Below are 16,141 nucleotides of genomic sequence, written 5' to 3'. Positions count from 1 at the left end.
GTCTCTAGTTGAAGGGTTTTTCAGCAGGCCTTACAATGATGGGCTTCAGGAAGATTGTTCCTTGAAGCTGGATGCAAACTTCCATGCATATGTGTGATAATAAAGCTAATGTACACTCTCAAGATATTCTTTATAAAAAAATCTTTCTCCAGTGCTGCTTATCTCATGTTCCTTTTTCAGCTCATACTTAACGCTAGTGGGTCGGAGCCCTGGTTTGGCTCTCAGAGCTGGATACAGTTTGACCTGCTCTGTGTATCTAACCTACGTTTCAATGGCCACGGCCAAGCTCACCATCCTCTGAATACATCTGAGTCTTTGCTCTAGCAGGTTAGTAACTGGCAGTGTTTGACTTCCTGTTTAACTCAAAATTCATTTTTAAGGATCAGCTAAGGCCCAGGGCTCTCATGATACCTTTCAGACAACCTCAGTCCATCTTGAACTCACTCTCCTCCCAAATCCTGCGCAATTAGAGGCTAATACTACACAGAGCACTCATCTATTACATGATTCAAATGCTCACAAAACACATAGACAGATTATGCTGGAAAAATTAAAATCATTCATAAATGGCACTACAAGTCAAGTTATGAGGGAACATGGGATAAGAACTGACAATCTGATGTGTAACTTGGTAATTTCAAACATCGAGGTGATGACCAAGTACACCACTGAAACAAACTGCTTTTCAACCACATAATATAAAAATCAGAAAATCATGCAAGTGCCCACCTACTAAATTTGTTAATAGAGAGCTAACTGGAGCTTCTTTTTTCATCTGCTGCACCTGTTAATCATTTCCGAGCACATTACTTTAGCTAAATGTAAGCAGCAGAATCAAATAAAGTAGAACTTCCCCCTAATGAAAAAGAAAACTCAGAGATGCTGGATCTTTTCTTCCACACTGACAAGTGTCTCCTGCCACGGGTTGTCTCTATATCAAGATGAATTTCAGTAACAATTTACTCACACAGAACTTTCTACCAAAAGATGGCTTGCATGCTTTCCTAGGAAAAAGAATGGTAGAAGGGTGGCAATTAAGAGTGCACTGGATTTTACTAGATGGTTCAGAGAGAGGCTTCCTGGAGAGAGGGAATTCATGATAGATCTCAGAGTCATGACTGTGTTTGAGAAGGATGAGGATTCCTATGAAGGCGAAATATAGGTCATTTCAGGGGATGCAGTTTTCAGAAGCTGGGAAAGTAGGCTTGGCTAACACAAGCCTCTTGGGTCATGATAACTTTAATACCGGAGACTTGATACTAAACTTTTACCAAACTTTATACCATAGATAAAGAGCAGCCAGAGTTGTTTGTGAGTAGGAAGTGGCATCGTTAGCTGTGTGCCGAGAAAAAAGCAAGAGTGGCAGCAGGAAGGAGGCATTAAAGGGTGAGACTGTTGTGAGGGAGCTAGATAGGACACATCTGCCAGGGAACACATGAGGAATGAGGTCTGAAAGAAGTGGCAGCCTTGCGAAGATTTACAAGGCAGATGGGCGATGAGGACAAAGGAGGATTAAGCAGATAAATGCAGTTCCTTGTCATGAGGTCTCCATTAGAGTTTCTTCAACTATACTGCGCCTTGGTTTTTCACACACTAAGCAATGATTTCATTAGTGTGAGAGAAGCATAAAAGTCATCTGAATCAGAGACTCCCACGTACTCTCCCAAGGCGGCCATCACCAACACGACCACGCAATATTAACAACAGCAAGCATTTTATATCGTATGAATGAGCAAGTGCAATAACATCATGCATCCACATTACCTACCCAGAACGGTACACGTGCCTATGCAGTGTGTTGGCTATTACACACGGATATACAGCACCTTTCATCCTCACAACGACAACCCTATGAGGTGCTAAGAGTATCCTTAGGTTACATAAATAGAAAGCTGAAGAGCAGAAAGATCCCGTAACTTGCCCAATGGCAAACAGCTATAAACCAGTTCAGCCATGGTTTGAACCCAGCAGTGTGTGCAGAGCCCACGCTCTAAAGCGCAACACAGACCTGCTCCTTGGAACCCGGGTGTACTCTGAGACTCTAAAAACCCTTCTCTATCCAATCTCATCCTAAAATTCCAGGAACACAAAGGAAGCAAGGAAACAAATTGGGGGACCAGGGACATGAGACTCAAAGGGCCCCCTATGGGTCTTCCCTGCTGGTCCAGAGGTTAACATGCCATGCTCCCAACACAGGGGGCCCGGGTCCGATCCCTGGTTGGAGAACTAGATCCCACACGCTGGAACCAAGAGTTTGCCTGCCGAAACAAAGATCCCGTGGGCCACAACGAAGAGCCAGCAGAGTCAAAGTAAGACAAGTCTTTTTAAAAAAGGGGCCTCCTAAGTCAGAGGTGATGTGGAACATGGTCAACTTGGGTGTCAAAAATAGCAATTCTGGTTCAAAAGACACTGGACTTACATAAGGGGCAACGTTCCAAACCATATTTCTAGTCTCCTTCTGGATAAATAAATATTTACAAATAGGAAAAATTGGGTTTAGCTACACTAAATGCCAGAGAAGCTGTTTAACTTTCAGTGTGCTATTTTGAGCGGATGATTAAGTATGCTTTTAAAGGTAGATTCTGAAATATGTTAGTCATAATCTTCTCCCCTGTAATAGAGGGTAAAGATGTTTACCTACCGACCATCTATTTAAGAGACCAGCTTCATCAAAACCACTCAACATGATAGGAAAATGCCTAGTATCTTATAGTATCCACTATTAGGTATCTGAAAAAGAATTTCTAATATATAGGTTATAGAAATTATTTTGTTTAGTACTTTGTTAATGGTATTTTATTTTTGGGAATTTGGAGCAAACTGCCACAGGAAAACATTAAGTTGAACATGGAGCTAAACCTCTGATGTATTGATTTTCTGTTTTTATTTCAGCCAAATGTTTTTCCCACTTAGGTTTCTTTTTTTTCCTTCTTTCAACAGAACAATTCTGAAAACATTTACGGCATACAATCTTGTTAAATTAAAGATGTTACGTATATAATAATGTTCACCGAAGTGAAGTGAAAGTTGCTCAGTCGTATCCAACTCTGTGTGACCCCATGGACTATACAGTCCATGGAATTCTCCAGGCCAGAATACTGCAGTGGGTAGCCTTTCCCTTCTTCAGGGGATCTTCTCAACCCAAGGATCGAACCCAGGTCTCCCGCATTGCAGGTGGATTCTTTACCAGCTGAGTCACAAAGGAAGCCCAAGAATACTGGAGTGGGTAGCTTCTCCCTTCTTCCTGACCCAGGAATCAAACTGGGGTCTCCTGCATTGCAGGCAGATTCTTTACCAACTGAGCTATTAGGGAAGCCCAATAATGTTCACTGCTATCAATTAATTTTACATTTGACCTTTAAAAAGTTTTAAGTTAGTTTCCAATGTCAGGACATTGTTTTGTGTTGCAAATAAACCTACGTCTTTTCATGTAATTTAAATTGTAAACAGTAAACTGGCTCATATAACCCACTGCTCTACTGTAAGCAACACATCTACAACAGTTTTTAGTAGAAAAAGTTAGGACCTGCTAGTCTTCAGTCTTACAATCACTTTTCCCTGAATGCTTGAAACGCTGTTAAAAGCAACAGCAACTATAAGTTATCCAGCTGTTGTAAATCACAATCATGTTTTTTTTTTTTGGAGGGGAAAGGAGATCTTTTTCATGGGATGGCTCTAAGGGAAAAGGCAACCACAAAACATTTAGAGGTCAGAAATCTGGGAATAATGAAAATTTCAATATGCCTACTGCAGAATGGGGGCAAATCAGATTTCTGATTCTTATCCAGCTAAAGACTCCTGATTACAGATTCTTAAAAGTAAAAATCAAGTCTCCACTCTATCTGGGGGTTTCTTAGGGAAACAATATAATAATGCATAATGTCAGACTGAGAAGAAACTCCTGTGAAACCTCAGTGCCTTTTGCGGTGTATTCTTAGAAAAATACCCCAAGAATACACCCAAGTCAAGGCTATTCTTGGTTGTACCAGTTGGAGGGCAGCAGACATTCTAAAAAGAGACTAGTCTCTTCAGCTTGACTAGGTCACCCTGATGTTGAACCAGACCTTCATGAATTGCCTGTTGACCCTACTCGTCCTTGATGTTTCTTGGTTCTGTTTAGAATCTTTTGAGAAATTAACAGTCTATCTGCCAACTAGAACTTTAAACATTCAGCACACACAATGGCCTCTGGATTGTGAGGCAGAAGTAAAGAAATTTTATTGGGTACTAAGTTATTCTTCCAAAGACTGGAGTGTGTGTCATAAAGCAGGTTTATGTTGGCAGCCCACTCTCATTTTTATCCTGAGAGTCATGTGGGTCAGGCATTATCATCCTGATTTTTGACAGATGAGGAAACTGAGGTTCCGGGAGTTTCTAAGGCTTGTCAGTAAGTGGGAGAGCTTTGATTTGAATCCAAAGCATAAGCTGCTTCCACTACATTATTACCAAAGCCAGATGTTTCAGATTTAGAATGCATCCATGAATTTTCCCTTCTCTCAGAATCAAGGCTCCATTTGCAAATAAGAAAAAAGTTGACCATCTGATGTTTCCAGGGCACAAAGACGCACAAAATTTCGTTCTGTTCTGAGGACTGTCTTACTGAAGGGATAGTTTTTCATTGCACCATAAAAATGAGATGGAACCTTGCTATCTTAAAAAAAAAGTTCCACTTAACAATGAATGATAGATAGATTTATGACTCACTTAATTGTTCACTTCTTGCGATTTGGGGGCTGTCTCTTTGCTAAAAAATGAGGGGGTGTCTTCATTATTGACACAATTGCTCATTCTTTCAGTCATTTTTCTAAACAAAAATATTGAGACAGTTCAAATTAGAGAGAACGTGACAGAAGAGAAGAATAATTACTTGTGGTTTTAACATTTACACAACTGCTGCAAACACATCAGAAGATGATAATGTTCGAATGAAACGTGTTGCACTGCACTGCACTGTGCTCCCTTTCTGTCTGGGATCTATTAATATCTCCTCTCTATTCCCACCGTCTAGGGCAGGGGCCGTGGCAGGCATGTGTCTTGGTGAAGCCTGCTGCTGCTGCTGCTAAGTCACTTCAGTCGTGTCCGACTCTGTGTGACCCCATAGATGGAAGCCCACCAGGCTCCCCTGTCCCTGGGATTCTCCAGGCAAGAACACTGGAGTGGGTTGCCATTTCCTTCTCCAATGTGTGAAAGTGAAAAGTAAAAGTGAAGTCGCTCAGTCGTGTCCGACCCTTAGAGACCCCATGGACTGCAGCCTACCAGGCTCCTCCGTCCATGGGATTTTCTAGGCAAGAGTACTGGAGTGGCTTGCCATTGCCTTCTCCGTTGGTGAAGCCTACTAGAGCACTATTCACACCCTGCACATTTCATAAATATTACTAGGACTAGATTAAGCTTTATTTTTTGCTTAGGAAATCAAGAATATAGATAATTGTAATACTAACAAGAGCCAACATTTTTTAACATGCACTTACTCTAGGGCAGAAAGTGTGCTCAGTGCTGCCTTGTATCGATGATCTCATTTAATTTTCACCACAATCCTGCAACGTGGGGATTCACCGACTTTCCAAGGACAACATCTTCCCTAAAGTAACTCGAACATCATGTATTTTTCTTGGTTATTTTATTATTCTGAATATCTGCCTCTAAAGTATTTTTCCCAAAAAACTGCATGAGCAAAACTTTTGCTCCATAATTTTACAGTTTTCTCCGAGCTACTTAATATCAAAGGTTTCCTTTACATGATTGTTATGTAAATTAATGTTATCATGTTTAAATAGGTAAATTGACCACAGATTTAGATTTACTATTATTACCATGGGCTGCCCAGGTGGCTCAGTGGTAAAGAATTCACCTGCCAATGCATGAGACCCAGGAGACTTGGGTTTGATTGATCCCTGGGTCAGGAAGATCCCCTGGAGGAGGAAATGGCAACCCACTCCAGCATTCTTTGCCTGGGAAATCCAGACAGAGGAGCCTGGTGGGCTACAGTCCATGGGATCACAAAGAGTAGGACATGACTGATAATATATTATTATATCATCATAACTTAATACAGCAGGGATTTTTTTTCCCTCTTACAGTACAAATACAACAAATCAGTTCTTTGTCATAACTAGAGAGTATAAGTGGAGTCTAAGATCAAACAATTGTGAAAGGAAGGCACAGTGTTTAGTAAGACAGTTACCAAGTAGATATTACGTTCAGTTAATATAGCTGAAATGGAGCAATAATGAATGAACTGAGCGAATACTTAGCACCCTATGAACACATCTGTAGATGACAAACAACCTATTTACACAAGGTTTTGTTACAATAGTTTCCTTTGTGTGTTGCTCAGTTGCTTCAGTCATGTCCAACTCTTCGCAACTCTATGGCCTATAGCCCACCAGGCTCCTCTGTCCATGGGATTCTCCAGGAAAGAAAACTGGAGTGGATTGCCATTCCCTTCTTCAGGGGATCCTCCCGATCCAGGGATAGAACCTGGGTCCCCTGGATCACAGGCAGATTCTTTACCTCTGAGCCACGAGGGAAGCCCCTGAGTTTCCTTTCACATAAACTAAAGGAATATATTTAATCTTTCAAATATGAGACTGTTTCATGACTGTACACTTAGAACTGAAATTCAAGTGAAACATACTATATAAGCCTAACTAAAATTTAAGACTGGCAAAGATTTGTCTAAAAACAGCACATTATACTCTTGACTGAAAGCCTTGAAGCCCCAAAAAGTCCCCGGTAGGTAAAACATTGATTTCCAAGAGGGGTTTTTTAACCACATCCCTCTGTCAGGATCTGCTGTCTATTGATGCAGTTTCATATCACTAATGATTCTGAAAAGAGCTTCTGTATTATCTCCAAATAAAATCTTATGGTGATGTCAAAAATGGGAAAGACAGAAATCAACATTGTGCGAGGAAAAAAAAATGCTGAGAGAAAATAGGCAAATGTTGAATAAAACTAATAATTTAGAGAGGAAATGTTAACTGCTTGAATCAATATTAAAAAGACCAAAATTTTATTATCAATCACACTCTTAGGTTAAATCAGTAGGATATGAGTGAAGAGACCAGCTTTCACATTGCTTTACTGAATATAATAGAAAGGGGATAAAAACGATCCAATTTGTGAGGTCTGCTAAGTTGCTGCTAAGTCACTTCAGTCGTGTCCGACTCTGTGCAACCCCATAGACGGCAGCCCACCAGGCTCCCCTGTCCCTGGGATTCTCCAGGCAAGAACACTGGAGTGGGTTGCCATTTCCTTCTCCAATGTGTGAAAGTGAAAAGTGAAAGTGAAGTTGCTCAGTCGTGTCTGACCCTTAGCGATCCCAAGGACTACAGCCAACCAGGCTTCTCCATCCATGGGATTTTCTAGGCAATAGTACTGCAGTGGCTTGCCATTGCCTTCTCCGATTTGTGAGGTCAGAAATCATTGATATACAAAAGGCTCTAAAATCTGCTGAAACACTCTCCAGGGAAGTTACAGTTTGAAATTTTGTTTTTCCTTCTGGAAATCAAACTCCTTAAGAATTAACTCAAACCAAAGGGGCTGAAAGTAGATGGTGTCCTGACTTAGCCTCTAACATCCTCTTGTCTTCTCTTCCACCTGCCTCTCGCATTTCAACATGGCCTCTACAGAATGGTGTCACCTTATCTACAACCTGCCAGGTCTTGTATTTGGGAAGTGGACACTGATTTTCTTGGCAGTGGCTGATTATCACGTGCTGTAGGTTATCCAACTAGAGGACAGTATTTTTTTTTTTTCTTTTAATAAACCTAGATAATCTTGGTTTGGGTTAAAAATATCACTGTCACTGAACTGCATAGATAGTAATAAAGCAATGCTGTTGGATCTTTATTTATGTTTTGGGTGAACTCCCAAAGGTAAAATTGAAAACGCACTCAGAATTTTTATTCAGAACAACTGAAACTAACATAATACTGCAAAAGAATCCAACTGTTAACTTAGCTTTTTTTTCATATGCTGCTTAACAATTTTTAAAAAAGTAATATAAAATTATATTTTTATACTAACAAAAAAGTTTTGTTTGAGAGTAACTAAATGGTAATCTCCGTTTCTTGAATATTGATTCTGAAGTTGTGTTTTGTTGGGCAAAAAAACAGGTAAACTTGTCAAAGCCAATTCTTTTAAACTGAATTTTTAACCACTTCTCATTGATATTTTAAACCACTGAGTAAGAATTGCAGAGTGGTCTACTTGGTCAAAGGTAAGAAAGTCAGCGAAGAAAATTTTGATATGTATTTTCAAAAACAAATAGTTGTAAAGCAATGGTATTGGTATAGAATAATTATGTTATGAACTTTTCCTCTTCTCATTTAGTTCTATTTTATGATATGCTAAATTTTTCTTTTCCAATGCTAAATGAATTACAAAAATGTCATGTTGGTGAACTTTTATGATTATATGATCATAAAACATTACATGTAAATGGACTCTAAAGACTTTTGTGTCTTATACCTAATGCAAGTAACTAAGTTCAGAAGTCCAAAGTCATGGCCCAAAGTACTGGCGAGTGGAGTCTTTTGAGAGTCTGGAAGCCAGGTCTCCTTACTCAGCCACTGCTCAGTGGTTTATCCACAGCAGCACACTGCCACCACCAAGTCTCCATGTATTCAGCTGATACAAATTAAGCATTCCAGAAGTGACAATGCTTGACAACCAAATGCATAAAATAGTAAACAATTAACAATCAAAATAAGGAAACAGCTGTTAGTTTCTTTTTATATAAAATTATCTCTAATTTACAATAAATGCCAATTAAAATTATTAACCAATATACATAAATATCCTTTGCCTTATTGTCAGATAGCTATGTAGACTGTACAATTCTCCTGACTTTTTAAAGAGATTCCTAAAGGATTTTCTTTCTGCTCCTCGACAACCCCCCCCCAACCCTTTTTAAAAAAAATCTCAATCAGGAAACAGTGCATCCTTGAGCATACTGGTACTTTCAACTCAATAAAAAAGCAATTATGTCATGAAAACAAAGGGCACCAATAAGAAAATGAATAATCCAACACAAGGCACTGCTGTGCTAACGATTAAACCTAATGAATACAGAAACTCAACTGAACTTGATCTTACAATCATCTGTAAGCACTAAGAGTAGCATGTTAAAAGCTTTAATGCACAGAGATATGACACAATGTAATTTTAAAAGCAATGGCGTTCAATTTTGGCTCTTGAAAGTAAAGGATTAAATAGTGGATGAATAACTGTCAACTGAAATCTCCAAATGTCACTATTACTAACGTATTATAATGACTTGGTGTATATTTCCCTTACATCAAGAGTACAACCCCATCCTGTTTCTTCTTTATCACCTCTCACCTTCATGTATGAAAGGATTTCAACTTAAGCAATAAGATGTTCATCATTTCAAGAAGAAACTTGTGATGGTCAGAGGCACCTGCCTATGTTTTATTCACTGATATATATCAGCCCTTCAGGTTTTCCATTAGCTAAGTTAAAGTTTGTAAAACTTTACTGGTTAATAGTGCTTAGCCATTTAATCAAATAATGAATTCATTATTAGCTACAGTATCAGAACATTATGTTATTTCTGTGAATTACAGATCAAGGGTATATCTTTTTATATTTAAAATTGCATTATTTCTTTGAAGTATTTTTTCTTTTTTCCACATAAACAGTATAAAAAATTTATGTCTAGAAGATCAAATTTTCCTTTATTCAGCTAACACAGATTTACTGAATATCTGCCACGTCCTCGCTCTTGTATCTTGAGCTGGTAATACAAACTGAAGAAGACAGTTTGCCCCCAGAGGGACGTGTCCAGGAGACAGATGTATGACCAGATAATGCAATTACAATGCAAGGAGCTAAACAATGTAGGCAAGAGAGGTGCCTAATTCCTTCTGGAAGAGTCAGGAAAGGATTTCCTGAATGGTTGAACTGAATTCTGCAGGATGACAAGCAGTGCTCAGGACCATGAAGTAGGAGAATGACAAGAATACACGCACAAAGGCAAGAAGCTGTGACGCTGTCTAGAACGTGGAAGCACAATGCAGTTAAGAACACGCACTCTGGAGACAGGCTGCCTGGGTTCCACCTTGGGCCATTACTTAACCTCTCTGTGCCTTAGGTCCCCTGACTATAGAAAGGGCATAATATGAATATCTACATGAAAGGGCTGCTATGTAAATACAAGTTTTTTTTGTTTTTTGTTTTTGTAAATCACATAGAGCAATTTAGATGTTTGCTATTATTAGAGCTTGACTGTGGGGTTCTTGATGGCAGTGGCAGAAAGTAAGAAGGTTGAAGGCCAGAGAGCAGGGATGGGCCAGAGAGAAGAGCACGTGAGCATGCAGTTGCTTCAGTCATGTCTGACTCTTTATGACCCTACGGACTGTTGATGCCAGGCCCCTCTGTCCATAGCATTCTCCAGGCAAGAATACTGGAGTGGGTAGACATGCCCTCCTCCAGAGGATCTTCCCAACCCAGGGATCGAACCCCCAACCTTTTATGTCCCCTGCATTGCAGGCAGATTCTTTACCACAGAGCCACTGGGAAAGCCCATAGAGATAAGAGGCTCATGGTTAATTCTGAAAGATCTGGGAAATCACTGCTGGAATTTAAGCATCTGAATGATGACCTACAATGAGTTTAAGGCTTTGATAAAGACTAACGGGGAGTATGGAGCAGGATGCAATGTGAGGTCGGGAGATGAATTAGGGATCTTTAGAAATAGTTTCTGGAGTGTTGCTATGAGCCAAAACCAGGGCAGTGAGATAGGAATGGAGAGAAAGGGGGTAGATTTAGGAAATACCTTGGAGACATTTGGTAAGTTGGTAAGACCTGATGACTCACTGGATGGTGGGATGAGGGAGAGGTGTAGTGCAGGCAGCAAGTGGATGCAAAAGATGCTATACTTTATGATCGAGCTGAGAGGGAAGGATGCTTACTTCTTTGGTCTCTTGGTTTTAAAGAAACACAATAAATACTGAATTTACTTCCTTCCCTCGTGAGACTATACTCTTTTTGCCATTTGAGATGAGTAGACAGTGAAGAAAATTGGACTGAAAGGGGTTTCCCATGTGGAGGCTAGTGGTAAATAACCCATCTGCCAATGCAGGAGACATACAAGATGCGGGTTCAATCCCTGGAAGAAGACATGGCAACCCACTCCAGTATTCTTGCCTGGAGAATCCCCACGGACAGAGGAGCCTGACGGGCTACAGTCCATAAGGTCGCAGAGTCGGACACGTCTAAAGCAACTGAGCACGCACAGACTGAAAAATATTTTAACTTAATTGGAGAGTCCTGCCACTTGACCTCAGAGTTTCTAACTTTATCTGAGACCTTGAATTTCAATGACAGGATTCAAAATTTGGGAGGTATCTTTTGGCCGTTTTGCTTTAGTTTTCTTTTCTGAAAATGCAGAGACATTCTGACTGGCCTTCTTTCCCTCAGTGTTATGTGATTCTCTGACATCAGCAACAATATATTCACTCTGACATTTGATACAGGCTGGTGTGAGCAAGAAGGGGCAGACGGCTGAGTCTGTGGGCAGGACATAGCAGCTAAGCTTAAGACTCAGTGGCATCTGTAACAGGTGTTCTGTGGAACCAGAGTTAGAAAGGGCTTCTTCCTCTATTTTTAAAAAGTGGGGAAGTAACTCTTTCATAACTATACAGAAACTGTTATATGCTCCTCACTATAAGATACAATCATCAAGATACAGTATTTATCATCATCAAGGTGGACCAACTGAGTGTTGCATTTTTAACTTCCTTCCATTTTTGAAGTAGAAGATTCTTGAGTTATGGCAGAGGTCCTGAAGTTGGGGAATGAATTTGCTAAGTCTACAAGATTTTTTTTTTAGTTCAATGACGCTATAGCCTATATATGGCTAACTTTTATGTTTACAAGATTAAGTGTCTTCTTTGTCCCCGGAGGGCCATGTAAATTAGTGGACTGTCAGGGAATTGACAATGACAGCATAACTGAACAATGCTTATTTTCAATATAGAATTCTAAAGCATTTTAACTACTAGGCAGTAACAAGAGGCCATGTCATCAAAGATGAGTACCCGTCCCCCAACTCCACATATTTTTTCTATTAACTTTCATCACTGTTATTGGCTGTTCTCATACAAGCAAGCAAACTGATGCATCAAGATACTGGATAAAATATTATAATATCTAAACTACTCTTATTTACTTTTTCTTGGACTTTGAGACAACCCAGTTTGCAGCCCTATCACCCCCTCTAGCCATAGTGTCTGGCAGAGATTTGAGTCCAAGACACAATGGTTTAATTTTGGTCTATAATTTTCAGGCTACAAATCCTGAAGTACTTTTTTTTTGAGGGGAAAAAAAGAGCACTTTGTTTCAATATCCAGCAAAATAGTATATTCAGTTTAATCATTAATCTGACTCTACCTACTCCTTAAAAGCTAGATAAAATAGGAAGTCAGGACCATTGATTCTGTTTGTTAGTCCTCTAGTTCTTACACTTTTTCATCATTACTTACTGAATTAGTGAAGAGCCAATATCAGAAATAAGAAACATTACTCTCAAATGGACATATTTATAAACATGTTTCTATATGCCAATTTTTAATCTTCTTTCTTATAATTAACAGCCTATTATAGTTGAACCTGGCAAAATAGTTTAATTAGGCTGGCCACAGATATTTCAGTAAGCTTGAATTTTTTTGATATTTCAAACATAACCTTGTGTTCTCATGGCTGCCTCCTACTATTTTAAATGTATAGTATGTTCTACTGCAGGAATTACCAGGGTTACTTGTTATACCAACAGTGAACTGCAGTTAGCATTAGAAAGTATTGTGCTGTCTTCCCTCTGCATCGGAAAGGACATCGACATCTCAGTAATCACAATAATATGAATTAACATGGGACCCTGGAGAAATGTGACTATGAGACCAACTGGCCATAATGCAAGAAGTTCTTAAAGAGCTGAACTGTATTTAATGTGCTTTTCTGAGAGGTACACTGTGTTTATACTCTCTAAGAATTCATTGTAATACCAAATGTGGCTTTATTTTATTAACAGTATTGTTGAATGGTTATAATCTCACTCCTTCCTTTTCTTTATATATTCTCCTTTAGAAGTATATAGGAGTTCAGTATTTCTTTGTATAGAAAGTGATTCACATTTAATGTGAAATAATTTACAAAGGACACGACTTGCAAGGTTTGCTAGAGGTACTCCGGTGGCCGCCAGAGATGGTACCCAGGATTAAATTGATTTGATCAGAACCCCCAATTCCGATTATGTTGACTAGCTGAAGCTTTATTATGGAAAGGTCTACTTAATAAATAGTCATCACTGAGTTACTATCCAATCACTCCTGCTTCATCAAAATGCTTTAGAAATTCTTGGGGCCGTTTTCCCATGAGTCTCCCTGATCTCTCAACTTTATTGAAAAGACTTACTTCTGCAGATCACCAAGTAAAGCACTGCTCAACAATGACACGCACTCCAGTACTGGCGTCTCCACTCACCTGCACTGGTGCCTGCACCGGATGTGAGGTCTCCACCCATCAGACCACCTGTGGACGAAGGCGGAAGATCAGAAGGAGAAAGGCTAATGGCCCATGGGACAACATACTGTACCTCTAGAAACTTTAGCATTCTTAGGATTCTCCCAAGAGTCCTAAATTTGTCAAGTGTTACCTAGGTCAGATGGCTGACATTTGTTTTACTGTGACATGCTGTGCTCAAACACTAAAAATACATTCCATCACTGACATTTTGCAACATCCTTTTTTCCTAAGAAAGATTACCTTAAAAAAAACCTAGTCAAAAAATCTAGTCTTTGAATGGTCTCTAAATGTTTACTGTATTTTTATATTTAGTTTTCCTAAGATTGCATTTTTTAGAAAGTGAAGAGTAAAGTTTATTATATGCTCAAATAACCATATATCTGATGTTTAATTTTTTGTAAATATATTTATACAATTTAATTCTGTACAATGCTAATTGCCAAGCACTTTGGTCGTTTCATGAATATTCTTAACAGTGAATGACCTCTTTTACTACCTGAATTTACTTACTAATACAATAAAACAGACTTTATTGGCCACAAATTTAGAGACATATGTTTATTCACTGCTAGCTTAAGAAAGCAGGTTAAAATTTGGCAATCTTCATTTATGGGAGTTGTGATGTTTCAAAAAGATACTGAATATAATAATTCATTTTACTTTTTATGAAACAAAATTTATCTAAAAGAACAGAATATCAGCCAGATTATTTTCTAATTGTTATCATTATTATTTGGTACTGGGTTTGGAATTATAAGAAAATGTTCATTACATTTTAGGAAAGAGTTTATTATTTCCAACCAAATAAATATTTTGGAAATAAACCATGAGGTTTTTTTTAAAAATAAATGAGCATGAGTTCATCAAATAGGAAATTCAACAGCATTTGAGTATGATCTAAAAGGAATACATATAGTTATTGAAAATGTTTATGAAAAATTTCAACATATTCAGAAGTAGGGATAACAGCATAAGTCCTTTATACATCTCTCTCAGATTTAAGATATATCAAGATTTTTTTTAAAGTGGCTGATTGTATCCTCTACATAAAGTTTCTGTACTAAAAAGTAATACACATTTAATTCTAAGGCAGATATAAGTATTCTGACGGAAATATTCTTCTGTGGATAAATTACTTTTAATAAAAAGTATGTCGAAGACATATTAAAATTCCCTATTAAGTGGTTTTTAAGAAATAAAATGTAAATGTATAATGATTGGCTGTATACAATTTAGAAATTCAATTTTGGTGCTTATTTTATATATATGAAGGATTTATTTAGTTATATTCAACTCATAGTTACTGAGTTCCTACCATGAACCTGACAAGCAAGAGGACATTCTTTCCTTCAAGGTCCTGTAAGTCCAGTGGGGAAATGGACACATACTCAATACAGTATATCATATTGTGTATCGCTTGATCTGAGTTCTAAGAATGGCCAAACTTTCTGAGCAAAGATTTCTTTTCTCTGAGACACTGTGAATTGCATAACCAAAAGAATCTCCTGGAAGTACAGACACAAATGTATGGCAGTTGTGTATGTCCTTGTGATATGCTCTTATCTTTATTTCTGACTTAGTTTTGTTTTTAATTCACAGCTCTTATATATATATATATATTTTATTGGAGGCAAATTACTTTACATTAATATATTAGTTGATTTTGCATTACACTGACACGAATCTGCCCCGGGTGTACATGTGTTCCCCTTCTTGAACCCCCCTGCCACCTCCCTCTTCCCCATATCCTCCCTCCAGGTCATCCCCGTGCACCAGCCCCAAGCATCCTGTATCATGGGTCGATCCTGGACTGGTGATTCATTTCACATATGATAATAACATGCTACAATGCCATTCTCCCAAGTCATCCCACAGCACTTATAAACTATGATATTTCATCACATTTCTTCTCTGCCTTAAGTCCTCTGTGCTATAAGTTACTGGACTGATAAATAAACAATTGACCAAAATAATACATAACTAAATGAGATAAATGCTATCGGGGACACAGGGGAAAAAGTTTCATAGAAAAGGTGATATCTGGCTAGAAGTAAGAGGGAAAATGACATTTTAGGCAAGAGAAGAGAAACAGAAGCATGGAGACAGGTTATCTGGCGTTCTCTTTGAGAAAGTATGCGGTTAAAATATAGCCACCTGAGGAGATGGGTGCTAGGCTAAACATATAGACTGCAGATTATGAAAGATTTTGAAAGATATGCTAACAGGGTTAGGTTTTTATCATGCAGAAGACCTAGATGGCGATGGGTATTGAGCGATGAAGGGACGTAACAAATGGAAAGCTGGAACACTCAACATCTTGCAGGGAAAACAGCCTTCTTTGCCAAGGGTAGCACCCTCCAGTGACTTGCCACTGTGGCATTGTTACGAGGACATACCTGTGTTACCTGCACTTGGAGGTCGATGTGTTACACCAGGAGACATACTATTCCTCTGCAGAGAAGGGTGGGCCAGTGGCAAAAGGTTGGGGTTTCCCAGTGAGCTGACGGGGTTGCTGTATACCAAACTGTTGTGGCTGGACACTGGGATGGAGACTGGCATCTCAAAGTTGGGAGGTGGAACAGCCTGTAGG

At 38.8% G+C, this 16,141-nt stretch overlaps 1 protein-coding gene across 10 annotated transcripts in view; it reads right to left on the bottom strand.

The window, feature by feature from the left end:
• MEF2C (myocyte enhancer factor 2C) overlaps positions 1–16,141 on the bottom strand; it is a 180,384-nt gene that overhangs the window by 19,386 nt on the left and 144,857 nt on the right. For all 10 annotated transcript variants that reach the window (XM_088838474.1, XM_055429053.2, XM_055429059.2 and 7 more), the window contains 2 exons: positions 15,948–16,134; positions 13,510–13,557 (listed from right to left, as the gene is read on the bottom strand). In XM_088838474.1, the coding sequence (XP_088694600.1) occupies positions 13,510–13,557; positions 15,948–16,134 (235 nt within the window). The remainder of the gene's footprint in view (positions 1–13,509; positions 13,558–15,947; positions 16,135–16,141) is intronic.

Source organism: Moschus berezovskii, chromosome 8 (genome assembly GCF_049115385.1).
Source record: "Moschus berezovskii isolate FMDL1 chromosome 8, NW_MosBer_1.0, whole genome shotgun sequence".
NCBI classification, from domain to species: domain Eukaryota; kingdom Metazoa; phylum Chordata; class Mammalia; order Artiodactyla; family Moschidae; genus Moschus; species Moschus berezovskii.
Note: the sequence above shows the minus strand (reverse complement) of the source record. Positions and strands in the feature narration are given on the sequence as shown.